Here is a 27,123-nt window from a genome sequence, read left to right on the forward strand (position 1 = left end):
TGCAGTGGTTAGCGCGCAGGCCTCACAGCTAGGAGACCCAAGTTCAATTCCACTCATGACCATCTCTTTGTGGAGTTTGTGGGGTTTTCTCCGGGTACTCCGGTTTCCTCCCACATTCCAAAAACATGCTAGGTTAATTGGCGACTCCAAATTGTCCATAGGTATGAATGTGAGTGTGAATGGTTGTTTGTCTATATGTGCCCTGTGATTGGCTGGCGACCAGTCCAGGGTGTACCCCGCCTCTCGCCCGAAGACAGCTGGGATAGGCTAAAATTTTACTTTATTTTAGTTTTATTGTACAGTGGTTGAATTCTCTTTTGCTCGTGTATGATTGAAAAGGGTTGCACGGCGGGCAAGTGGTTAGCGCACAGACCTCACAGCTAGGAGACCAGAGTTCGATTGCACCCTCAGCCATTTCTGTGTGGAGTTTGCATGTTTTCCCCGTGCATGCGTGGGTTTTCTCCAGGTACTCCGTTTTCCTCCAAAATTCCAAAAACATGCTAGGTTAATTGGCGACTCCAAACTGTCCATAGGTATGAATGTGAGTGTGAATGGTTGTTTGTCTATATGTGCCCTGTGATTGGCTGGCGACCAGTCCAGGGTGTACCCCGCCTCTTGCCTGAAGACAGCTGGGATAGGCTCCAGCACCCCCCACGACCCTCGTGAGGAAAAGCGGTAGAAAATGAATGAATGAATGAAAACCTAATGCTACTTGCCATTCAGAGACATCTTGAAGTAACCTCTTTTCTTGGGAAACTTCAGACTGTCCAGTTTCTACTTCCGGATTGGATTCGGGATCCTAGCAGACATTTTAAAAAGATAAATCGCTTATGTTTGCTATCGTTTATTACCAACTCATATAAAGTTGGGTTCGGCAGCTATTCAGAAGTCCTCGTGAGCATGAGTGTGACGAATGGAGGCGAGCCGTGGGTGGAAAAAATTAGTGAAGCCAGGAAATTCAAACCACAGAGTGGCAAGGGAAGATGACTGTTTCTTTAAAAACAAATAGTAATTGGTGTAGTCACTCCATGAATATACTAGTAATGTTGTGCCAGTTCATGATTTTTTAAATCATTCTTTCCTCTTTTATATTCTTTTCCTTGACCAAGAGTCTCTTTCTTTTAGAGAAAACATTTTAAAGACAGCCAAGGCTCTGGTGGAGGACACAAAGATGTTGGTGTCTGGAGCCGCTTCCGGCCAGGACAAACTGGCTCAGGCGGCTCAGTCTTCTGCCAAAACCATCACCCAGCTCACTGATGTGGTCAAACTGGGAGCCGCCAGCATCGGCTCTGATGATCCAGAGACACAGGTCGGTCGGTTTAATGGTACTTTTGGCTCAGGCAGTCTTAGTCTAATACTATTTCCTTTATTCACTGATTTCCGCCTAAGATTTATTCTAAAGAAGAACAATGAGCCGCTTTTTAAATCTCCCATAATGCCTCATAATCTCATAACCTGCTTGGTCTGGGGCTGTAGGTGGTTCTGATAAATGCTATCAAAGATGTTGCCAAGGCGTTGGCAGAGCTCATTAGTGCCACAAAGTGTGCCGCCGGCAAAGCAGCAGACGACCCGTCCATGTATCAGCTGAAGAGCGCCGCCAAGGTGAGCGAACGAGTATGTCTGAAACATATGAATCAATATACTCTGTTGGGTATTTTATACATACACTCATGGGACACTTCATTTAGTACACGTACATAGTAGAATGACCTCCAGAAAATATCTTTCATTACTATCTTTGTCAACCGAAATTGTGCATTATTATATCCAACTACTGTCTGGTGGGACTTAAATTATCAATATATTATATTTAATGTGCATGGATCTCTGTGTGGAGTTTGCATGTTCTCCCCGTGCATGCGTGGGTTTTCTCCGGGTACTCCGGTTTCCTCCCACATTCCAAAAACATGCTAGGTTAATTGGCGACTCCAAATTGTCCATAGGTATAAATGTGAGTGTGAATGGTTGTTTGTCTATATGTGCCCTGTGATTGGCTGGCGACCAGTCCAGGGTGTACCCTGCCTTTCGCCCAAAGACAGCTGGGATAGGCTCCAGCACCCCTTGCGACTCTCGTGAGGAAAAGCGGTAGAAAATGAATGAATGAATGAATAATGTGCATGGATTCGGTAACAAAAACTGCAGTAAACAATACAATTTCCATTCAATGGGTCTTTTGCACCCCCTGTTGTTCATTATGCGGTACTACAGCTTTATTTACAGCATAATATTAAACAATTACTCTAATTGATGACAGTGACAGGTTCAATATGTGAACCAGCTATAGCTCTATCAATAATCCAATTATTGAGTAGGATGTCATATTTTTACTATTTTTTTACTATCAGTTTTTTACTATTTGTAGTAGTTTCAGTTATTATATTATTATTATATTTTTATATTATTATTTTAAATATTATTATTAGTGGTGCACAATGTGTGGCATTTTCCTAATGCTTTTTCTTCCAGGTCATGGTGACCAACGTGACGTCCCTGCTAAAAACAGTCAAGGCCGTAGAGGACGAGGCCACACGAGGCACCAGAGCGCTGGAGGCCACCATTGAGTGCATCAAACAGGAAATGGCGGTGAGGCTCACTGAATGATACACTCATGCATCATCAGCTCATGCAGCTATAATGCTCATTTCCAGTGCTTCTTTTACGTCCTTTTTGGCTTTGAAATGAAATGACCTAGCCGAGTACTTTCTAGATGACCTGTAGGATCTCCTTTATTATTGGCTTTCTTTGTCGCCCGTCAGTTATTCCAGTCCAGGGACCCTCCTAGCAAAACAACCACACCTGAAGAATTCATCCGCATAACCAAGGGTATCACCATGGCGACGGCTAAAGCAGTGGCTGCTGGGAATTCGGCGCGACAGGAGGACATCATCCACACGGCCAACCTGAGCCGTAAGGCCATTTCGGACATGCTCGCCAGCTGCAAGGTTCGTTCATCATGTTGTGAAAGTACACGTGTCCGCCTTTACTGAGTCGACTGTTTCGTCATGTAGCAAGCGGCGTATCACCCCGATGTCAACGAGGAGGTGAAGAACAGGGCGCTGAGATTCGGATCAGAGTGCACGACTGGATATATTGACCTACTGGAGCAAGTACTCTTGGTGGGTTATCTTCTCGGAGGGAACGGCCTTTTTAACGAGTTTATACACTCAAATGTTGGCGTATTTCTGCGTAGGTGTTGCAGAGGCCCACTCCTGAGCAGAAGCAGCAGCTGGCAGTGTGTTCAAAACGAGTGGCCGGAGCCGTCACCGAACTCATCCAGTCTGCTGAGGCCATGAAAGGTGAAAACTCATACAGAATATCGTCATGGAGATGTATTTTTCCTGGCTACTCTCACACACACACACACACACACACACACACACACATGCAGAGAATTTTCACATAATGGTGATCAATGAAAGCATTCAGAAGACCCATTGAAAAAGGCTGTGAATGATATGTAGTATCTACACTGACAATGGTCACAAGGTGTCTGGTATGCTGCTGTAGTTAGGTGAGACACACAAACACCAGACTTGATCGCCGGAATAACAGTCTTTTATTGCAGGTTTGAGTTATCTCGCTACAGGCACAATAATCCCGAATAAAAACACAGGCTACAGTTAAGGCCATCACCAAGCTAAAACTCAATTCTGAACCCTCAGTGTCGCTTTCTATCCACCCCCTGTTCACTTCGTCTAAGGGACACATTTTTCGTAACACAAATAAGCACAAGTCATATTTATGTTTTAAATGGCTAATTTACTTTTATTATATTTGATAATATGAGTGCAAATGTTAATATAGGGGTGTTATTTAATGTTGAGAGGGCTCTAATAATGTTAAAAATGTATTTAAAGATTATAAACAGGTTTTCTGCACGGCGGTCGAGCGGTTAGCATGCAGGCCTCACAGCTAGGAGACCAGGGTTCAATTCCACCCTTGGCCATCTCTGTGTGGAGTTTGCATGTTCTCCCCGTGCAAACTCCAAAAACATGCTAGGTTAATTGGCGACTCCAAATTGTCCATAGGTATGAATGTGAGTGTGAATGGTTGTTTGTCTATATGTGCCCTGTGATTGGCTGGCGACCAGTCCAGGGTGTACCCCGCCTCTCGCCCGAGGATGGCTGGGATAGGCTCCAGCCCCCCCCCGTGACCCTCGTGAGGATAAGCGGTAGAAAATGAATGAATGAATGAATGATAACATGCGTGAAAAGGTTAATGTAGGGGTGTTATTTCATGTTGAGAGGGCTCTAATATTGTTAAAATATGTTTGTTCCAGCAACAAACATATTAAATTCATAAATAAGGAATCCTACTCGCGATGGGGTCTGGGACCAATTAACCGCGATAAACGAGGTACTACTGTACGAACATACAACTTAATAGGATTCTCAAATCTCAGCAAATTTTCTACAAACACTCAAGTATCCTTGTATGTCCTTCTGACATGCTTTTAAGTTTTGTACTAGAACTCCCAACTAAACTGACAAAATTTGAGTAACACTATTAAAGTGGCATTAAACTACAGTACCTTGTAGTTGTTTAAACATAGTAAGAGTGCTTCTTTTCCAAGCTTTTTCTAACACTCCTGTGTCTTCCTCCTTCCTTCGCCACAGATGGAGGTAAGTTAGCGTGGTCACTTTTCCGTACTATGACTGATATCACCGGCTGTGAGATGCTCCACACTTTGTTGTCATGTTTTGGCCGCTAACATCTATTCATTTCATCCCATCTGGAGTGGGCTCTCTGTGCGTTCCTCTTTGTTTTGGGCGCCCACATCATCACATCATGTTTGTTTCTGCAGTCACGCATGGGACGGGTGGATGTTTAGTTGCTGTGAGGCATGATTAAACCCTTCCGTAACCTTTACTTAGTGTTCCGGTCTTATGACACCCCTTCTCCAGGTTCTGAGTGGGTGGACCCAGAGGACCCCACTGTGATCGCTGAGACGGAGCTGCTGGGGGCGGCGGCATCCATCGAGGCGGCGGCAAAGAAGCTGGAGCAGCTCAAACCTCGAGCCAAGCCAAAGGTGAGAGACTAGATGTTTAAAGCAGTATCAATAATAATTATATATTATAAATATATATGAATATTATTATAAATATAAAATATAATAAATAAAAATAAATACAATAATATGAATATATATATAATATAAATAAATACTAAAATATTATAAATATATTTCTAATGTGTTTTACTAACTATTGTGTTTATTATTGTGTTTTCTAGGATATGTTAGTAATATAATATTTATTAGGAATTAATACACAGTATTAATTACGATTAAATACTTTTTTTAAAACATCTAAATTGGGTCTAAAAGAGCTTTTCATAACAAAGTAAAAAATAATTTAAATTACATACCAACATTCAATACCGTAAAATGGGGTTATAAGGGACAATTTTCGGGATTTTTTTTTTATGTAATTCTGCCTTTTCATGTTAAACAGGAAGCTGCTTTGTGTTTTGTTTTGTTTTTTCAAAAGAAGCGTATATTCTTGAACAAATCGTTCAAAAAACATTTTCCAGAAAATTGTCCCTTAATACCCCGCTATTTTATGGTTCATAAAATAGCTAAATTGTATCAAAAAATGGATATCAATATCAACATTATCAAAGCTGTAATTTAGTCAAACACAAGTCTCCGGTCTAATAATAAATACTAATGAGTAATCCTAATAAAGTCCTATTTAGACAAATAAGAAAATAAAAATAACACAAAATATGGAGGCTATAAAAATCATCAACTTGTGTTTACTTGAAGGGTATACTGTATTTACGTATATAGACAGTTTTATTGGAATGTTACAGCAATGTGTGTGTTTTGTCTCTTGTGTCGTCTCCTCCCTCTAAAATTATGAGCATTCACTCCCCCCACGCCCTTTTTTTTACCCAAATAATAAGTGATGCTCGTCCATGAACATGTCTTTAATATCTCACAACAAGATTGAAACCACCCCCATATTTGGCCATGTTCCCTTCTGCCATGTTTTCCCTGCTCCTCCTCCCCTCATCCTTCAATCTGTGCTAAATCTGGCTAAATCCTGCTGTAGTTTATTCTTATGTACTATAGCTCCTTATAAATCCCAGACCCAAGCACCCACCTCCACCCCCATCCCTTGCCTTGCCTGCCCCTGCCCCAGGAGGCCTCCTCTGCAGGGCTCTGTCTGATATGTTTGATATATTAGGTTGTTATTCAGTCCCAACTATATATCAAACATATTCCTACAGTGTCCCGCTCTGTCTACAGACTTATGTGTGTGTGTTTGTTTGTGAGTGACAGAGCAAAAGATGCAATTCAGTTACGTTGGTGTTTTGTTTTGCTGCGAGCATAGACCTCCTTAAACGCCACACCATTCAAAATGGGCTTTGAAATACTTCTCATAGGCAATGTTGTATTGTTCATATTCATATTGTTGCTGCAGCTGAACTACCCAGCATGCCAACCAACAAACTAGATGCCCGTTCTTAACCTTTTGGACGTTGGGGCCCAATTTTTTCAGTGCAGGGTGGCCCGTGGCCCATCAAATATTAACACTGTATAGATTTTAATTGATCTTATTAATTTGTTTTCAATAATAAATCAAATCTACTCACGGTTTAACAAGCTAACAAGCGAAAACCTGAATAAAGTTTAGTGAATAATGACATGATAAAAGATTTTTATTAAGTTTATCTTAACTTTTGCTAATAGTTCATGGAACAAATGAAGCAAGAAAAAATGTAAAGTCAGGCTTATTAATAAAAATTTATCAATCAATAAAAAACGGTACTAATAAAAAAACTTGATAAAGTCAGGATTGTACTTACCTAAAAATGTAGTCTTGATCCTATTAATTTGTTTTCAATAATAAATCAAATCTACTCACGGTTTAACAAGCTAACAAGCAAAAACCTGAATAAAGTTTAGTGAATAATGACATGATGAAAGATTTTTATTAAGTTTATCTTAACTTTTGCTAATAATTGATGGAACAAATGAAGCAAGAAAAAATGTAAAGTCAGGCTTATTAATAAAAATTTATCAATCAATAAAAAACGGTAGTAATAAAAAAAAACTTGATGAAGTCAGGATTGTACTTACCTAAAAATGTAGTCTTTTAGGGGGGACTGGCACCATTTTTGTTTCAATTTTTTTCGTTGTAAAAACATCTCCATTGCTAGGTGTAGTTGTATGTCTTCTTCTGATCTTCTGTGAGCTTGTTGAACAACTGACACATTACCGCCACCATCTGGTCGGAAGCTGCACTGTAACTGAGCATCTCATGGATAACATACAGTAGCATAGTGGCTACTGGTCTGTAGGTGGCGCTAGAGGCCCAAGTTTATGGTTAAGAATCACTGTGTTAGACAAAAAACATAAACTTTATGTGAACACACACCGTCACATGGATAAAAGTAGGCAAAAAAATCGAAATCAAATTAAAATGATGTGATAACAGTGGACATGTTGTCTTTCACCCTCAGCTGGCGGATGAGACGTTAAATTTTGAGGAGCAGATCCTGGAGGCGGCCAAGTCCATCGCCGCCGCCACCAGCGCCTTAGTCAAGTCCGCCTCCGCCGCCCAAAGAGAGCTGGTGGCTCAGGGCAAAGTGGGCTCCATCCCGGCCAATGCCGTAGACGACGGACAGTGGTCTCAAGGTCTCATCTCGGCTGTGAGTACATTTCATCAGAGCGATATCATCAATGAATGAATGAAACTGCAGTGATCCAGCACTCAAATGCTGCAAAAACGTGTGCGATCCAACACAAAATATTCTCCTTTGGTCTCTTTAGGCACGCATGGTGGCGGCGGCCACGAGCAATCTGTGTGAGGCCGCTAACGCATCCGTGCAAGGCCACGCCAGCGAGGAAAAACTCATCTCTTCGGCCAAACAGGTAGCGGCCTCCACTGCACAGCTGCTGGTGGCCTGCAAGGTGAAGGCTGACCAAGACTCTGAGGCCATGAGGAGACTGCAGGTATGGACTTCTTGCAGATAATACCACTAACCTGCAGGGGGCACTGTAGGGCTTAAAGTTAAAAACAAATCACAAACAGGATCGGTCTGAACCAAAAACTACTAAAATATCATTATGAATATGACCCCACACTTACTTAAAGGTACCAAATACAACTTAGAAGTGCATCCAATTCCAAACAAGTTCCCAAGCCTTACTTACTTATCCGTTTAAAGCCAATATGAACGTTACACTGTCAACAGCCTTAACGTTAGCGAGCTAATGCTAACAGAGCATATCAGGAGAACGCCCAACCACAAAGTAAATAGCAACTACGGAAATGCAGCGCAAAACAGAATAATATCCCGGTCAAAATCCGTTATTACTGATATTTGAAAACAGCATATGACACCCAGTTGAGGTGAAAGTTAGTATGTTTACAAAGCAAAATATAGATGCAACTAAGGTCAGCCTCCTCTTCCGCCGCAGCGACTTGTGATGGGCGGGCAGACTGCTTTGTCTCCACCCCCAAACGCTGAACACCAGTCACTCATTGGCTGATCCGGACAGCCAATCCGGTCTCACGAAGAAACGCAGCTTTCTGATTTAGTCTGTTTTAATTGTTCCCGAATACAAACATTTTAAAAGTATGTGTTCGAACTTATTATTCGTAAAAAAAGTCATTATTTTTGCCGTTCCGAATACCGTATTTGGGTTCGGCTCCACCCCTATAGCATACACTAGCTTATTGGAGCACAGAACCCAAAAACATACACCTTTTGCGGAGTTGTCTTGAACGCAGCATAATCGTAGGATTGGACAGTAGCGGTTTGAGGGGGAGGGGCTTGGCAATAGCAGCGTTCAGAGCCCTACCGAGTTTGGGTTTGTGTTGTTTGGGTTTGTGTTGTTTGTGTTGTGTTTTTTTTTCCGTTGGTCATATTGGAATACTTTAAGCCCTGGCACTGTTTTGTTCTCATTTGTAAACCAATCAAGTGCAGCAATTCACAACAACCTGTTATTAATGAAAGTGAATGTAGTCACATGATGTCATGCAAAATGTTGACTTTTGTGGTTTTCTGTAATGGTCAGATTGCTGGCAACGCAGTGAAAAAGGCGTCCGACAACCTGGTGAGAGCTGCTCAAAAGGCAGCGTTTGACAAAGCAGATGAAGACAACGTGGTGGTCAAGACCAAGTTTGTGGGCGGCATCGCACAGGTAAACGACATTATTTGCTTTAATAAAATAAGGTATGCATTGATTGGTTAATGTTCTAGTTCTAGGTACCATGTTAACTCATTCAATACCAAAAAAACGCCTTTTCCATCCAGATCATCGCGGCCCAGGAGGAGATGCTGAGGAAGGAGAGGGAACTGGAGGAAGCCAGGAAGAAGCTGGCTCAGATCCGCCAGCAGCAGTACAAGTTCTTGCCCAGTGAGCTGCGTGAGGACAACAACTAAAGAAGGACAATCACCTCATCCTTGAAATGGATGTCTTTTATGTCTCGGCTGCTGTGTCACTGACCCATTTTGGAACCAATCAGTCTCACATGACGAGGAGGTCTTAAACGGTGACTTTTGGAGGTTGCAACTTCGGCACGTGACCCCACTTGGGTCAACGTCAACTTAAAACCTGTTTACCTATCTGAGAGCGTACGTATATTGTACAGTACATAGAAGATGCTCCCATGTTGTTTGAATGTGTTGCAACACCATTCATGAAAATTCACACAGAAGAAGGCTGTAAATGTGAATCATGGAGGACTTAGTCTTGGGACTTACCGTGATGTATTAGGAGATCCGCATGTCTTTGTCCTTGAATTATTGAGTGTGCCGTGCCGATGCATTTCTGCACAGGTGACTTCTTACTCACCGTGGAAGGAATATTTATTATTATTTTAAGGATATATTTTGCAGATGTGATTACAGAAGGAAGGAAAATCTTACCGCCAGTCTCTCTGTTAGGGATAGAATTTGATGCAATAACAAGGATGGTGCTGTAGAGGGCGGTGTTGGTGTCCTAATGTAATAATAATAATAATAATAATAATAATAATAAACAATGCAAGCTTTGTTTATTTTTGTTGCTGCCATCAAATCAAATTGGCTGCTAAATAGAAACACCCCGAGTTCTATATATATCGGTCTTTATTCTTAACACAACGGTGCGGCTTTATGAATACATTACCTGCACAAGAGGAGCCGTTTGTTTACCAAATGTGATTGTATCTGCCTTACTTTAACAGCCTGTGTTACATTATTACTGTACCTGTGAAGTGTATGGTAAAGTTTGTGCATGGGTAAAGATGCATCGTAACATAGAATAGAGACATCCACGTAACTTTAAAATGAGCATTTAACGATTGCAAGGTTTTGTATTGTGTGTGTGTATGTGTGTGTGTGCTCATCCGTCTGATGTGTAGTGTTATTATTATTAGTGCCTTAGTCCGTAGCCTAGCCGGTGTCTACATGGATGCGTAGGAGTGACAGCTCCACATCATACGTCAAAAGAACTTAATCCACAAACACATTTTAGGAATCTCATTTGTTGTTGTTGGGTGTTGACGTCCTACACGTGCTCTAGTTAACTGCAATTTCATGTTCCATCTCATTGTAGGGATGAGAGTACTGGTTCGGAACATTTTTATGACACTTCTCATTCAATCGGACACAGATAAGGCCTTTTTGGAGGCATGAGAGTATAATTTCACTGCATTTTTATGAGGTTTCTTGCTCATTTAAGGCTCATTTAGGGCATGAGAGCAGAGGGTTAATTCATTTATTATGACATATAAGGTCTCATGAGATGCTATTGATAGTACTCTTTCATCATCTCAGTACCAGTATGAGGCTTCTCATTCATTCTGACACAATTAAGGCCTTTTAGGGATATGATAGTGTTTGTTTGCTGAATTTTCATGAGGTTCACGTTCGCGGTGATGCTTTTAAGGCCTTTTTTCGTAGAGTGGTAATACTACATTTTCATCATGCTTATTAATTTAAGGTGGTTTCGGGTATGAGAGTACCGGTTCACTGGATTTTCACAATGTCTTTGAGATCCTCATCCTCATAGTGAGTGATAGTCGTCTTTTATGACATGTTTAAGGCCTTTATGAGGCATGAGAATAGTGGTTGGCTGCACCCATTTATTCTGACGCATGTAAGGCCTTTGTAAGGATTAGAGTAGTAGAACACTACATTTTCATAATGTTTCATTCAATTTTTAGGGTATGAGAGTGCTGGTTCACTGCAGTTTCTCATCAATGAAAGGCATTTCTAATGGATGAGACAACCGGTTCTATGCATTTTCATGAAATTTCTTATTCATTCTGACACATTTCAGGCGTTTTGGGGGGACAACAGTGGTCTCTGGTGTGCACCATGAAACTACAACAAATTGAGTACCGTATTTTCCAGACTATAAGTCACACTTTTTTTTCATAGGTTGGCTGTTCCTGCCACTTATACTCCAGAGCGACTTATAAATGAAAAAAACTGGACACCTTTTCTGTTTATGATTATTTTTCATGTAGCTGAATAACCATTGTGTTAGCATATCTTACACCTATTCAGCCTGTTCTCTATTCTTTTATTGTTAGAACTTGCCTTCCAAGAGGACGTAATGTCTGTTTTGGTCAAGTAGTTTGGAATATAAATTACCCACAAAAAATTCGACTTATACTCCATGTATGTTTTTTTCCTACCTAATTAATAATACATTATATTTGTATAGCGCTTTTCAAAATACTCAAAAGACACTTTACAGAAAAATGGAGTTGAATAAAAGCAAGTAAGCAGAGTAGAAGACACGCCAAAATACAACATTCATTCATTAATACACAGTTAAAACATGACAAAAAGCAAAAAAAGGGGCACAGCAGTCAGATATAAAAAGTTAAACATTAAAAACAGATTTAAAAAGGTGGGTTTTTAGTTGTTTTTTGAAACTGGGAAGGTCAAAGTAATTATGCATTTTTGGTCTTGTGTGTGACTTATACTCCGAAGCGACTTATAGTCCAGAAAATACGGTATTTGTGTCCCATCAGCTTCCTTTTTCATTCTAATGTCATGATCTCATCCTCTCATCCCTTCCCGCCCTTTAAGAAACTAAAAAACGTGAATGTGACATGACCATTTCTGTCCCCGTTAAGCTGTTGTGAGACTAATGGAAGTGTTCTGTACACTAAGCGGATAGTCAAAGATTAGTGATAGCGTATATAAGATATTTATCCGGCCACAATAAAACTATTTTTTGTATTTACTGGAAATAAAGCATTTCATTGTGTCTCCATTTGTGTGTTGTAGTATGATTTTCACAAAGTCCTTTTCTATGGAATTGATGCCATGAATGAGGTTTGTTGGAGATATGTCTTTGTTGCTGTGCTGTAAAAGCAACAAGATGGCATTACTGAGTCCGCACGAAAAACCGAAGCTATAGCCAGGCTATGAACCGAGAGCCATGCTAAATTTGTCCCCCACTAAAACTTGAGGAGGCAACGCCAATTACAACGGCACCAGGCAGCTGTTCTGTACTGCTTTTAGATGTCGGAATCCCTTTAAACACTTATTCTCGTATGGTCACTTGTCAGTGCTTCAAACAAATACAATGAACGTTGACTCTTCAGGTTCTCATCCAGGAGAACATTATGGACTTAATGTGGTCACCTCATCTAAGGTGAACAACTAATGATCCATGGTATCATAAACATAAATTTTTTGGTTTTTCAATGAAATTCAAGGATGGCATTGTGTCTTGGGTTTCGTTGGATCACCGATATCAATCTTGGAGTACCGTCAAGATGTCAGGATTGGAGTGTTTTCCAGCATGAAGCACCTTGTTAAGGTCATACCACACCATCTCAATAGGTTTCAGGTCAGGACTTTGAGAAGGTCACTCCAAAGTCTTCATTTTGTTTTTCTTCATCCATTCCGAAGTGGACTTGCTGATGTGTTTTGGATCATTGTCCTGCTGGAGAACCCAAGTTGGTTTCAGCTTCAGGTCACAAACAGGTTTCCGGTTTTTGGTAGACATCAGAATTTATTAGAGTATGTTTTCCAGACGTTCTTCTAGACAGCAGAATTCATGCTTCCATTTTGTTTTCCAGGTCTTGAAGCAGCAAAACAGCCCCAGACCATCACACTACCACCACCATATTTTACTATTGGCATTTCTCGGTTACGTTTACACCAGATGTAATGGGACTCACAAGTTGGTTTCAGCTTCAGGTCACAAACAGGTTTCCGGTTTTTGATAAACATCATAATTTATTAGAGTAACTTTTTCCAGGTCCTGAAACAGAAAAACAACCCCAGACCATCACACTACTACCACCATATTTTACCGTTGGTATGGAACACAGAATTATGTTATGGGATACACACTTTCCAAAAAGTTCTACTTTTGTCTCGTTAGACCAGATTATTCCCCCAAACATCTTGAGGATGAGACCAGCCTTAATGTTTTTTTTGTCCAGCGGTGGTTTTGGTCTTGGAACTCTACCATGCAGGCGGTTTATGCCTGATGTCCTTTTTATGGTGGAGTCATGAACATTGACCTTAACTGAGGCAAGTGAGGCCTGCTGTTTTTTTTATGTTGTTGTGGGGTCTTTTGTGACCTCTTGGGTGAGTCTTTGCCACATTCTTGGGGTCATTTTGGTTTGCCGGCTACTCCTGGGAAGGTTCACCACTGTTCCCATGTGTGAATAATGGCTCTCACTGTGGTTTGCTGGAGTCCCAAAGCTTAAGAAATGGCATTATAAGCCTTTCCAGACTGATAGATCTCAATCTCAGTTATGTTTTATATAATGTATAATGTGTCCTGTGACTGTATAAAAGGTAAAACAATTAAAATGTTGTAGATTGACACTGTTATTTAATGAGAATAAAACAAACAACACTTGTGTTTTACTTTTATATATTATATATATTAAAATTCTAAAAGTGTCATATCACCAGCATTATATCTCAACTGTATTCGCTGATTATAAGGTTTAGCCATACATTCCGTCATTTAAAGCCACGGAGCGTTTAAGGATGACATGGATCACACCATGATCCCTTTGCAGGTCTCTCCGTGCAGGGCTGGCATGTCTTGCTGGCTGCTATTCAACCACAAAGCGAATGGTGGGAGGACAACATGGCGACAGCTGAGTCTTAAAAAAAGACATCAGACCAAGATCACCACATATGTATGTAGTTTGACTAAGATATTTCCCATTTCCCAGATGCCTTGAATGCAGCATAATACTTACATGATACATAAACAATTAGATGATGCCATATGCTTATTTGTAGTGGTTCTCTTAGGTAGTTTTCCTATCATGGAAGCTTTAATTGTGATATTTCCATCCATCTGGAATGAAGGGTAACACAGTGGTATAAATTGCATGATGCCCTTTGGGATACATCATGGTTACCTATGACCATACATTTATTGTTATGCATCATAATAAACAATTCCAGGATGCCCAGTGGGGTGCACTGCGGTCGTCTACAAGCATACATTGTAAGCAAGGAGCATTTCTATGTCAGCATTTGACTTGCAAATTGCCTTCACACAACATAAAAAAAAGTCTGACACTCCTATTCTTAAAGGTGGCGGTGGTGGGCGTGGTCAGCACCAAGATGGACGAAATCAAGCAGGTGCGTTCCAAGAAGTCAGATCCCCAAAATACAGTACGGACCCAACACAACACACACACTTAGACCAAACTGATCATATAGTTTTATATAACAACAGCATATATCCTAACTCACCTATTAGTATATTAGTATATATTAATATTTACAGACAAGTAGTGAACAGTAAGCTATTATTACTGAATGCGTGTGTGTGACAGCTGCAGCACCGCCAGTGACCCTGTGAACTATCCAAGGGGCCCAAAGAGAGGTGAGAGAAGGGGGCTTAGAGGGAGGGGGGGCTGCTGTTGAAAAGCCTAAAGCCACTGGATCCACTGGTGGCCTGCATCACGAAGGCTATAACTCTCCAACACGCTTGGTGATCGACCTCCATGGGACACCGAAGCTCATCCGATAGCGGCGGGGATGTTAAAGTATGCCAGGCGGGAGCTTCCCAAATGATCCCTGGAACACAAACAAGCACCGCAAGTTAATATGACACCCCCCCCAACGAGGGGGGGTAACTTCCACAGGGGCTTATTTTATCAGGTAGATTTGCTTTGGATGAATAGCTCACATGCTTGGGATGCTAGGACATTTTAAACGGTATTATTATTATTATTATTTCTACTGACAAGTTAATGATATTTAATAAAAACTGTCAGGTTAATAATTTTGATTGATACTCTCAGTGTTATTTTTGGTAGTGATTGTGTTCTTTCCATTATAGTGATTAAGATTAATATATGCCTTTATTCGTCCCTCAGTGGGGAAATTTGTAATAACTCTTGCTGACAGAAGTGGGATTCGAACTACGACCTGAACCTTAGACCGCTCGGCCATCCTGACCTGATACCTGTTTCTATGATTTTATCATTGATGGGACATTGGTGGTTATTATTTTTACATGTTTGATACGTGAGGTCTGATTGTTTTGAGGAGGCACTTTTGTGATGCGAATGTATTACACATTTGAACGCATATTGTTTTGAGAAGCCAAACCCCAGCGATTAACTGGAATTATGTTCTTCATCACCGACATCTGACCAGAACTGGATTTAGGGCACCAAATTAAGTCACCAAAATGTCCCTTTAAGGTCATGCCACAGTAGCTTAATAATATTCAGGTCAGGACTTTACCAGGCCACCCCAAAGTTTTCATTTTGTTTTTCTCTTGTTTGTTGCAGATCATTGTCTTGCTGCAGGACAGCTTCAGACCAGACGTTCTCCTAGACAGAAGAATTCATGCTTCCATTTCATCTTCCAGGTCGTGAAGCAGCAAAACAGCCCCAGACCATCACACTACCACCACTATATTTTACTGTTGGCATTTCTCTGTTACGTTTACACCAGATGTAATGGGACACAGATCCTCTAAAGAGTTCAGGTCTCAGAGTATTTCTGGTAAAATCGCAATGAGTTGATTATTATTATTATATTTTTGTTCAGCTGTGTTTTTTTTGTCTTGGAATTTTGCCATGCAGCCCGTTTTTATCTTTTGTATGTTGGAGTCATGAACACCGACATTAACTCATTTTTGTTTCTCCCTTAATAATAAAATATTTTGTCTAAAAACATTTTACATTTGTGTGTGTCATTGACTAACATATACATTTGTTTGATATAAAATGCAAAATAATAATACATCAGGAAGGAGGCACCATGGTAGATGATGATGTTGAGTGTATTTTATAGCAATACAATAATAAATACATGTGGCATGCTTTTATTTTAAATTTATTTTATTTTAGCAAGTATTTTCTAAAACAGTCACAGATGTCATTTTGTTGGTCAATAGTTTCATAGTAGGGGATAATTATAATGAGCATACGAGAGGACACCTTTCACACGTGTTGGCGGTTGCAAGGAGGGAATGAGTGTGTGTTGTCGTGTTGGTGGGGGCTTCCGCTACTGACGTAAATTTCACATGTAAGGTCACACAAGTGCTCAAATGTCTCAGCCCGAGCGAATCAGTGAAGACTTTCGCAGAAAATAGGGGCTCCCGCTTTGGCAAGCAGCTGTGGTCTTGTCCAAAAAAGTATTAGGTGTCCAGTAACTGGCCCGGCCAAAACTTATTTCACTCACTACAGCCCGAGCGAGCCGGCACTCCAGCTTGGCGTTCATTGTGGTTCAGACGCTCCAACTTGAGGGTCCTTCAGTTGAGTTTCTTTTTGTTTTATACACGCAAAAGCACCGACACTTAAGCAGCCATGGATGCCATCAAGAAGAAGATGCAGATGCTCAAGCTGGACAAGGAGAACGCCTTGGACAGAGCTGAGCAGGCTGAGTCAGACAAGAAGGCAGCTGAGGACAGGAGCAAACAGGTTTGGGATTCATTCATAATAACAGATATGTTATGTTTCAAAGTGTTGAATGCGAGGCTACTATATTTATTTAATATAAATATCTTCTTCCTCTGTGCCCCAGCTTGAGGATGACTTGGTCGCACTGCAGAAGAAGCTGAAGGCGACTGAGGATGAGTTGGACAAGTACTCCGAAGCCCTGAAGGATGCCCAGGAGAAACTGGAGCTGGCTGAGAAGAAAGCCACAGATGTGAGTTTAAAGCAGGGGTATCAAACTCAATTTACCTGGGGGCCACTGGAGCTAGGGTCTGGGCAAGGCTGGGCCGCATCAAAAAAAAAAAAAACGCATTTATTAAAAACAGAAAAATATACAAACTTTTTTAGTGCTTTGGTTCCGATTTTCGACAATAAAAGCTCTGATAAAACATTCCACTGTCATCAAATATCTTAATTATTATTTTTCTGCACAAAATAAGATGAAAAATAAATAAACAAATCAAGAATAAAGGAAATCAATCAATCAATAATAAATAAATATGATAATAATAATAAAACGGCAAATAATAAAAACTTAAGAAACCACATATAGTTGGTGGGTAGACAAATTATTTTTTTCAGATTAAAATGAACAAAGCATTATTAGAGCCCTGTAGACATGACAAAACACGACTATAGTCACATTTATACTCTTTTTATTTACAACATATTGCGCAACTGCAGGGTCTTGAGACACATGCTAACTCGCAAACTAGAGAGCTGGCGACCTAAACGGTAGCCTTCAAGTCATTTTCTTTAAACTTAAATAGCCAAAAACTTACCACTTCCACACGGATAGGGAGGACAACTATTAACAGTTATTTGACCTTTGACATGAACATTAATCAAACATAATAATTTTTTCTGGGTACATGATACCATACAGCATCCATATCAAACTTGCGCTGGCAGCACAAGCAACTTTCATATCAAGGCGGGACCTCAAACTAGTGTCCTGCGGGCCACATTTGGCCCGCGGGCCACGTGTTTGAGACCCCTGGTTTAGAGCTTCTGCTTTAGCTGCCTATTTGAGTCATCTTAAATTTGGGTACCTTTGTAACAGTAACATTCCTGCCTAAATGACGATGATAAAAACCTTAAAGTACAAAGGTACAAAGTTATATTTAGTGCGTGCCCTCTGTATGGCAAGGTCGCAGCCTGCTGCCTTCCTTGAGGATTCCACAGGTGGTGGCACCAAAATGTGGACAAGTGTAGGGTTACAGCCAAGCACTTTTACAAGCGTGTTTGACCTCTATGATCCTTGACAACACCAGTTGGCACAAGTTGTCGCAATTATACCCGACTTTGAATGACCAATGAATTATCTGTATTAGTAGGGTATGATTAATCAGCAGCAACTATGTCTGAAATATGCCTATTTTATATGCACAGCACGGTGTATGAGTGATTACCATGTAGGCCACACAAAACCTCCTAAAAACATGCTAACGCGATTCCAAATTGACTGAATTGTATATGAACGTGTCTGTTTATATGCCCTGTGATTGGCTGGCGACCAGTCCAGGGTGTACAACGCCTCTCGCCCAAAGACAGCTGGGTTAGGCTCCAGCAATGAACTGATTATGTCAATCAAGCTAAATAATTCCATACATGTAGTATAAAACACTAGTCTCTTTAACTAATAGTAGCAGAACATTTCAATCACAGGTTAAACCGTGTTATTAGGGTTGCTTTCAAAGACATCACGTAATTTAAGGTAAATTTAAGCTATCCACCTAATGTAAGTGGATCCAAGATGCACATGTGTAAGTTTTCAGTCTATTTTCCAGCATACTTAAATGTAGCAAATTCTACATCTGAATGAAGAGTTGGGAAGTGAGCGATGATAATATCCACTTCGTGTTTTTTTCCTTTAATCTTCCTGTTTATTTACACACGCGCCCATTCCAAAGCCGTTTTTGTGATGCTCGAAGTGTCCCTGAATGTATCTCGATATCTTGTAATGATAATGAGGTAGTGCCGTTCTCTGGATGCATGTTTTGTACAAATATACAAATATATTAGCCATTTTATTTGAACATAGAGTATATATTTGTAACCTGAGCAGCATTATAAATGTTTTGGTTATAATGATAATAATAATATATTTGTAGCCAGTATTTGGTTGAAATATTACCAATGTGTCGTATAATAACTTCCTTGTTTACACTGTTGAATCAATGATGTTTGAAGCTATTTTTGGGTGAGCTCAATTTACCAGTAGGGGGTGCCCTCATTAATCGCTCATTAATTAGGTCCCCCTACGTTTATCACATCATTTAAAATTGTCATTAATAATCGTTGCAGATAATGAAAAGATGCAATAAAAATATATTTTTACACCAAGTTGATAAACTAAATGATTTCCGTGAGAAGCGAGTCACTTCCGGGTTGGGTGGCACGTCCCAATCCTCATCAGGACTTGATTAAAGTGCGGTGGGGGCAGGGATCAAAGAGCCGCATCTCGCCAAGTGTGCTCCTGCTTGTGTGTCTCTTTTGAGGGAAACGAACTAGCTTAGCCGAGACACTAACGTGGGAAACAACAATAATAATGGCCGGTGGAAGCTCCCTGGAAGCGGTCAAGAAGAAAATCAAGTCGTTACAAGAGCAGGCGGATGCGGCGGAGGAACGGGCAGCCTTACTCCAGCGGGAACTCAACCTGGAGAGGAGCGCGAGGGAAGCAGTAAGCCGATGCTAATGATTTAAGGCAATTAGTCTGTAGGCTGCCGACGGCATTAGGCGTAAATCTGGTCAAAAAGCGTGGCTGCTAGGCCCAGACAGCAGCATTTCATGCTCAAATACACTCAGACAAAAGTAGTCGGGGAAACGAGTCCCCTGGTTGTCTTAAAACACGCTGTGTATGTGTGTGTGTGAGTGAAGTAAGCTAGCTTTCCAGCAGTTTCATCCCTGTGCTCAAGCTACACAAGCACCTACAATTAGCATATAGCTGCCATGTTTCTTCTCCATAGGCTAGACTTAATCACAGTTTACATTTCATTTCAAATGATTCAGCCCAAAGTGTCCTAAAACAACCCTGTGCTTGTCCTCATTTGCTGCATCCCTCACCCCGCCCTGTTCCCAGCCCAACCCAAGATATGTTTGGAGGCTGTTTTTACCAGCTGTTTTTACAGAAAAACCTGACTGACTTTGTTGTGCTTTCCCAGGCTGAGGGTGATGTCGCTTCCCTGAACAGACGTATCCAGCTCGTTGAGGAGGAGTTGGATCGTGCTCAGGAGCGTCTGGCCACAGCTCTGACCAAGCTGGAGGAGGCTGAGAAGGCTGCTGATGAGAGCGAGAGGTGGGTTCCCCCCCCCCCCCCCCCCCGCAGCATAGGAAACACTGCAGCAGCCCACCATTATTTCTTATATACCCAAGTATTGGCTTGGCACAGATGACATCAACAGTCTGGAAGTCCATCCAACATAAACGTGAGGTGTATATTCAGAGCCAGATGTAGCGATGGAGTTATAAAGCTAAAAGTGTTTAGGTACAAACATACAACATATTTAACTATACTGCTAGGCGCTACTTACACTGGTGCACCTAAGAACTACAGCACATTTACTTTGACCACAGCAAAAGCTGCAGGAGGACCACTCCCAGCATCTCTCCTCAGTGCTGCCCCGCCTGGCCGCAGGTTGTATTACATAGTGGAATATGTCAAGTCGTGATAGCAGCTGCTATATTATTCGCTATTTTAGTAGTTTAGCAGTTACTGACACAAAGATCAATATCAGTGTAATTCTGGAAGTGTTTTAGCATCATAATATAAAATATATTATCTGTCCACTCATTCCTCTTCAGGTTGAAGGGACACAACTTGATGAAACAATGCATTAACGCTCAATTCTGTTTCCTTCAGAGGCATGAAGGTCATTGAGAACAGGGCGATGAAGGATGAGGAGAAGATGGAGCTGCAGGAGATCCAGTTGAAGGAGGCCAAACACATTGCTGAGGAAGCTGACCGCAAATACGAGGAGGCAAGTCTCTCATTTCTTGAAGCCACTTTTTTTTTCATGTGACAGGTGATGCTGAAGGCCTCTCCTTTGAGGGGCCATAAGAAGGACTTTTAGGTATTCCAACTTCTTTAATTTGACTTCAGGTGGCCCGTAAGCTTGTGATCATTGAGAGCGATTTGGAACGTACAGAGGAGCGTGCTGAGCTGTCTGAGAGGTAAGAATCGCCTCAATATAGCCCCTCATTATCTTGTTTGTTTGTTTGTTTCTGCTTTTTCCTGATCACGGAGTCGCCACAGCAGATCTTTTTGATCCGCATACTGATTTTTGGCTTGAGCCTTTTAAATTCCGGATGCCCTTCCTGACGGATACAGATGATGCTTACTAGTGGAGATTCAAACCCGAGGCGTCGGCTCCAAAGTCACGAACGCTAACCACTATACCCTCACTGCCCTACCTATCTTTTTTTGTAGGGATGTCCCAATTCACGTTTTTGGCTTCTGATCAGATTTTTTTTATTATTGTCATGCCAATGTGATCCAATCAAAGCATTGCTGAATGTACTTTTGTATTACACAGCATGACATATATTTTTTTTAACACACCTCTGAGAATCAAGTCCCTCGACCAATAAAAGTCCATTTAATAAGACAAAAATGGGTGTACGAAATACATTTGGGGTTGGACTAATTATTAGAGCTGATTATAGATGTATGGATATATAAAGATATATGGCTTTAAAAAAAATTATTTTGACGGCCAGAAGTGTCATGTTTGTTGAGGTCACTTGACTGGCGTCCATGGAGAAGACAAATTGCGTGATAATAATAATTATAATAAATGTGCCTTCTTTAACATTATGAGAATCCTCATCCGCTAGGCGACACTATCTACAATGCAGTAGTAATTTATTGGCGGTCTTTAGTATTCACAACCAGCGGTTAGTGACACTTCCCGTTTGAGATCACCGCACCATGACACAGCAGTCCAGGCACAGTGAGGGGCAACTACGGCTGTAGCTAACCACGGAATGCAGGAGTTAAGTGGCAACCAGCTTTTTGGCGCATTACGGCACCGAGCATGTTGGTGTGTGACCCAGAGTCCTGAACGTGGCAGGAGCCGATATTATCCGATCTTCAAAAATACAGCGGATCGGTTCCTGATCCCCATCCTGAAGATCGGATGGGAACATCCCTACTTTTTTTCTAACCAAAACTTGTAACCTCCAGCAAATGCTCTGAGCTTGAGGAGGAGCTGAAGACTGTACAGAACAACCTGAAGTCTCTGGAGGCTCAGGCAGAGAAAGTAAGCTCATGCGAAAAAAAGTGACATTTATCAATTAAAGAATGAACTTTGTTTGCAATGTTCTGACACCTCTTTTTTTTGCTTGTGACACCACAGTACTCACAGAAGGAGGACAAGTACGAGGAAGAGATCAAGGTTCTTACAGACAAGCTGAAGGAGGTAGGTTGGCACCGATTTGATGCATTTGATCTTTCCCATTATGGTCAATGTCTTTTTTTTTTTGCTGAAGAAATCTTATGGTTCTGCCACAGTATTTGGTTCCTTCAAAGGGCTGACGTAACCTGGCTAAATAAAAGTCAAACATTTATACATATTGTTGGTGCCTTTACTTGTGTCTTGAGCTTTCTAATAGTTTTTTTTTTACTCTTGTAGGCTGAGACTCGTGCTGAGTTCGCTGAAAGATCAGTCGCAAAGCTTGAGAAGACCATTGATGACCTGGAGGGTATGTATCTTTTTATATTTACTTGATTTTATCAGGTATCCGAAGTGTTTTTCACAGGATATAAAGATGTTGCACCATTCATGTGCCAATCTCAAGTGATTTCATTTTAATCCGATATAATTAGAACTTTATACAGCATCAGATCATTTATGTGGACATCACATTTGAAAGTGTTTACTGCGTGTAAGAAAGTTGGCGCGGTCATATCCTGCCATGACGTTCCTCTCTGGCATTCCCATGATTGTGCGGCTGTTCAAGGCCAGCATGGTTGCGCTTACGTGTGGACGTTTTCTCTGTGACTCCTGAGGAATCTGACACAACCTTAGCAGCTGTTGCATGTGTGCCCTTCCTATTTCTGTGCTGGTTCACGCCTCAGTTTCTTGATTTTATTTTATTTTTTTACCTCTGTTCTCTGACTTCTTTCCATTTCCTCTCTCTCCACCCCCTACCTCCAATTCATTGCCGTCACTTCATAAATAATTGCCACTCCATAGACGAGTTGTACGCCCAGAAACTGAAGTACAAGGCCATCAGCGAGGAGCTGGACCACGCCCTCAACGACATGACTTCCATGTAATTCAACATGCTTGTGTGTGCGCTCAGTGGCTCTTTAGTAGTCCCCACACTGCCTTCCAAACGCTAACAAAGAAAGCTTTTGTGGCTGATTTGAGTTTGATACTGCCTCACTATAGATGTTAGGAAAGAGCGTTTCCACTAACATTTAATGAATATCCATTATCCATATCGCCTCATCATTCCCATTAGTTAATCTGCATCCTTTCTCCTGCATGCCAACTGTTTTCCATTCTTTTATTTTTTTCACCGCCTTTTTTCTCCTTCTCCTCCCAACAGCTAAATTTTTACACCTCAGAGGCCACCTGCTGGTTGAACCTTGTCATCTCCTCTATCCAGCGCAGCGCTGCCCCAATTGTCTGTCTTCTGTCCTCTCTTTCTGCCACTTTCTGTACATTGGGCCTCCGCTGCTGTTGCTGCTGCTGTCACCACTCATCATCTCTCATGCACACCTTTTTGAGCCGATTTACTTTGTTGTAAAATAAACATTCTTCCATCTGTGTCAGCCCATTTTCCCCTTTTTTTCTCAGCTGCAAACCTCATTTTCATCTGTCTCATCTTTTTGTTTTTCATCTTTTGTTTTCTGTGTTTTTAATTTTTGTCCAGTAGCTTTTGAATAAACTCCAAAGCTCCTCTCCCATTCGCTGTTCCCTTTTTCTGTTTGGGAGGACTATGGTCTTTTATTTGGTTACAGCAGAGTTGCTGGGCTCTGCTTTTTCCTTCCATTTACAGTGGAACCTCTTGAGGTGGAAAGCAATCTGCATCTGTCCTGGATGCTTGTCCTCTGGTTAGCTAGGATTTGTAAACTATTTTGCAATAGAATATAATAGCAATAATCCAGGTTCAAACTGTTGCTATCATTAAACCTTTCTTCACTGCATAGGGATTTTTAAAAAGTGATGTTTTAATGGTCATGATGGCTTTAATGGCTTTAAAGGGCAAGATCGTGGGTACAAGCAGCCGTAATGTATCTCACAGGTCTCCTTTTTTAACATTCTTCATTCTCACTCAAGTGTAAAATGAAGTTAACCACCGTAAATCATCAAAGCAGCAAAACATTCTACCGTAACCAACAATGGCTTCGCTTTAACATCATGTAACTGCCTGTAAAAAAAAAACCCAAAAAAACAAATGCACAGTTGATACTTTGCATGAAGGCAACTTCAGAAGTATTTTTTTCTCCAAAAACTTCTGAATTGTACAACCTTCGGGGTATGCAACTTCAGAGGTTCCACTGTACTTTATTAAACACGGGCGGTGACATGATTTTTTTTAATTTGAACAAATCGTTTGTATTTGTATTCCAAAGGTTCCTGGCTCTCTCATTTTAAGGTGAAATTACTTTTTGTACATCTTCGTATTCCAAAGAAGTATCATAGAATGCAGTATTATGTCAGTTTTGGATAGCTCCATGAAGGTTGCTTTTCTCCTACTGTCCTTTTATTTAGTTTAAAAGGAACTGATATATGCATATTGACTAAGCTTCAATAGCTTGGCCCTGTTTCTTTAGTTACGTGAATGCAAACTAACGTCACTTCTTTTGTCTTCCCGCACTAATAACCTACTTGTCTCCTTTCCACTTTCTCTTACCTGCCTTCTGACTGTCAAGACCACCTTTACAAGCAGCTTGAGAAAAACCGTCTCCTCACCAACGAACTACGGGTAGCCTTAAATGAGGCCTGAACTTTGGGCCCTTGTTTTGCTTTTCTGTCTTCACAAATCCAGTTTCAAAACATTTGCGTCAGACTTTTGTTACAAAGAGCATCTTCAACCCCTTAATCAATGCTGTCAATCGGTAGGAGGCAAAGCAATCCTTTTTAAGGACTTTATGCATGCAGGGAAGGTCAGACAGACAATTTTTCTCCGTTATTAGAGCTGCCTGTCGCACAACAGTCTGTTAGTATCTGTACAGTACTTGTGAGAAGTGGAGTAAGTTCTCATGGTTCTGAACCATGTCCAAACTGTACGACTCACAAAAACTTAGGGATATTCGTTCAGCTTGTTAAAGAACAAGTGTTGAAACATTGTACAGTTGAATACTCTCTACATCGCGTTTTTCAAAAATGTATTAAATGATCGCTGTTTTTTGGTTGACGGTGGCCTTATTATAAATCCAAAATATGCATATTTAAATTTAATTGTATGTATTTTGGACCAAATTAAACATTTTCAAGTGTAAAAATGGCTAAACTAAAACAAATACAACATAAGCCATTAAGACCATCGCTCAACTTGTCTATGTAGTATTCTACAGTGACCACTAGATGTCAGTAATTGTTTGGTGAGACAAGCACCAGAGACAAGACCACCAGAGCAGGCTTTTATTGCAGTAATATCACAATTATAATTCTAGCACGAGTTACTGCTGTGGACTATGGACACAACAAACTAACTCACCTCTTAACCCCCGACCTCACTTCCTGTCCGCCACTGATTCTGCTCCCCTATAAGGTAAACTGACTTAAATGGCTTATTCTCTGTGATTATATCTACTATATTGGTAATACAAATGTAGAGGGTGTTTTTTCATGTCTGGGTGGCTGTAATAATGTTAAAAGTTGTATTTAGAAGATTGCAAACAAGATTTCGAGGTCATGACTAAAAAATATTTCATTTATAAAGGACTCCTACTTGGCGATCGGGTCTGGATTAACCACAATAAACGAGGGATTGCTGTATGCCTAACTTTTTGTGAGTAGTATATGGTGCAGCATGTGTAGCTACACTTGGAACCAAATCGGACTTGGTTCCAAATCGGACTCACTTTGTGTGATTACGCACTGGTGCTAAGATGGGTATGCATTTTTAATTCTAATTCTAAAGCAATGCTGACAGTCGCTTGACAAGTGCGCTCATGCTGTCCATATGGTGTTAGTAGTGTGTGTTTTGAAACTATCAAGACAACCTATCAGCTGTCTGTGACAACAATGCAACATGCCGTCAGAGTTGGAACTGTCAATCAAATGTATGACAGCCCTGAAATTCACCAGATTGATGCGCAAATGTGACTTGAGAGCCGCCTCATTCAACTTGGGCTACATATGGGTCTTATATGCATAATGTAGTCATTTCTCATAAAACTTCTCCTTTGACTTGAAACTCCAGGTACTGGATATAAACTTTTGACTGCTTAATCAATACTAGCACCTAACAGTCACACTATATGAATTGTCTAACTCTTATTTATAAACCTGACTAGAGCTTCCTGTTTGTGTGTGCCCACTGTGTCTTAACGCTGCAATGCTATATTAACAGATGAACTCGCTCGTGCAAAAGAAGAAAACCAGAGAGTAAAGCAGATGCTGGATGAGACTCTAATGGAGATCTGTAACATTTGACCCAGCTGTACTTCCCCCCCCACCCCCCCTCTCAATGTGACCGGCTCTGGCACACCATGGCTGCAGTACACAAAATGTGTCTCCTCTGACCTCGTAAAACCATACTTTGTTACACACTGCACACTGGCAGCATTCACTGTATTGTCTTTATTTGTTGAGAGAATAAGCACTTTTTTTGCAGGGAACCAATATGTCCATATGATCATCATCCATAAACAAGCCAAGGTTACAAAGGGATTTTTATTATGGATTTTTGTTAAGTAGCGTGTTTGTCTTTCTTGAACTGGTATTGTTAACAATTGGGTGACACTGATGTTTTTTCACTTTGTATTAGCACATTTCCCCCCAATGAACACCAACCATGTCAAAGAAATACTTGCACAGCGTATTCACTTTTTTGTTGCCCCCCCCTCCACCCTCCTTTGTATTGGTCATTTTATCTTGGAAATGTTATGATCATTAAATTGTTACATCAAGTGCTTTAAACTGTGGCTTGATTTGAAAGTTTAGCACATCCATCCATCCTTTATGCAACTTATCCTAACACACTTGGTGAAAAGGGACACGCAGTAATTGAAGTCCATATAGCTTGTACTAATATTTTGTCTGAGAAA

General features: G+C 40.8%; 2 protein-coding genes across 8 annotated transcripts in view; both read left to right on the plus strand.

Moving 5' to 3' along the window:
- LOC131139387 (talin-2) overlaps positions 1–12,227 on the plus strand; it is an 87,962-nt gene extending 75,735 nt beyond the window's left edge. Inside the window, exons 48-58 of the mRNA XM_058088979.2 lie at positions 1,126–1,309; positions 1,477–1,602; positions 2,467–2,583; positions 2,757–2,942; positions 3,009–3,116; positions 3,191–3,296; positions 4,905–5,029; positions 7,471–7,659; positions 7,781–7,963; positions 9,032–9,157; positions 9,271–12,227. Of these exons, the coding sequence (XP_057944962.2) occupies positions 1,126–1,309; positions 1,477–1,602; positions 2,467–2,583; positions 2,757–2,942; positions 3,009–3,116; positions 3,191–3,296; positions 4,905–5,029; positions 7,471–7,659; positions 7,781–7,963; positions 9,032–9,157; positions 9,271–9,399 (1,579 nt within the window). The 3' untranslated portion in view covers positions 9,400–12,227. The remainder of the gene's footprint in view (positions 1–1,125; positions 1,310–1,476; positions 1,603–2,466; positions 2,584–2,756; positions 2,943–3,008; positions 3,117–3,190; positions 3,297–4,904; positions 5,030–7,470; positions 7,660–7,780; positions 7,964–9,031; positions 9,158–9,270) is intronic.
- Positions 12,228–16,671: 4,444 nt separating this feature from the next.
- Positions 16,672–26,975, plus strand: LOC131139560 (tropomyosin alpha-1 chain-like). 7 transcript variants are annotated; one of them, XM_078795779.1, is made up of 10 exons: positions 16,674–16,880; positions 16,984–17,109; positions 20,060–20,193; positions 20,758–20,875; positions 20,998–21,068; positions 22,081–22,156; positions 22,253–22,315; positions 22,529–22,598; positions 23,093–23,171; positions 23,451–23,671. In XM_078795779.1, the coding sequence occupies exons 1-10, from the start codon at positions 16,767–16,769 to the stop codon at positions 23,452–23,454; spliced, it is 855 nt and encodes a 284-aa protein (XP_078651905.1). In that variant the 5' UTR covers positions 16,674–16,766; the 3' UTR covers positions 23,455–23,671. The 7 variants fall into 7 exon arrangements, with proteins under 7 accessions (XP_078651907.1, XP_078651905.1, XP_078651906.1 ...); XM_078795781.1 differs by lacking the exons at positions 23,093–23,171; positions 23,451–23,671 and adding an exon at positions 24,781–26,371 and having other exon boundaries at positions 16,672–16,880; XM_078795780.1 differs by lacking the exons at positions 23,093–23,171; positions 23,451–23,671 and adding an exon at positions 26,427–26,975.
- The last annotated feature ends 148 nt before the right edge of the window (positions 26,976–27,123 follow it).

Source organism: Doryrhamphus excisus, linkage group LG13, assembly GCF_037039965.1.
Source record: "Doryrhamphus excisus strain RoL-2023G ecotype Guam linkage group LG13, RoL_Dexc_Guam_v1.1, whole genome shotgun sequence".
NCBI classification, from domain to species: Eukaryota; Metazoa; Chordata; class Actinopteri; order Syngnathiformes; family Syngnathidae; genus Doryrhamphus; species Doryrhamphus excisus.

Bases quoted from the DNA above. Each gene is read 5' to 3' on its own strand.
- LOC131139560 (XM_058089266.2), top strand. From the start codon at position 19,447: ATGGCCGGTGGAAGCTCCCTGGAAGCGGTCAAGAAGAAAATCAAGTCG. The intron at 22,157-22,252 runs GTAAGCTCATGC...GTGACACCACAG, and splicing joins TGGAGGCTCAGGCAGAGAAA to TACTCACAGAAGGAGGACAA. The intron at 22,316-22,528 runs GTAGGTTGGCAC...TTACTCTTGTAG, and splicing joins TTACAGACAAGCTGAAGGAG to GCTGAGACTCGTGCTGAGTT.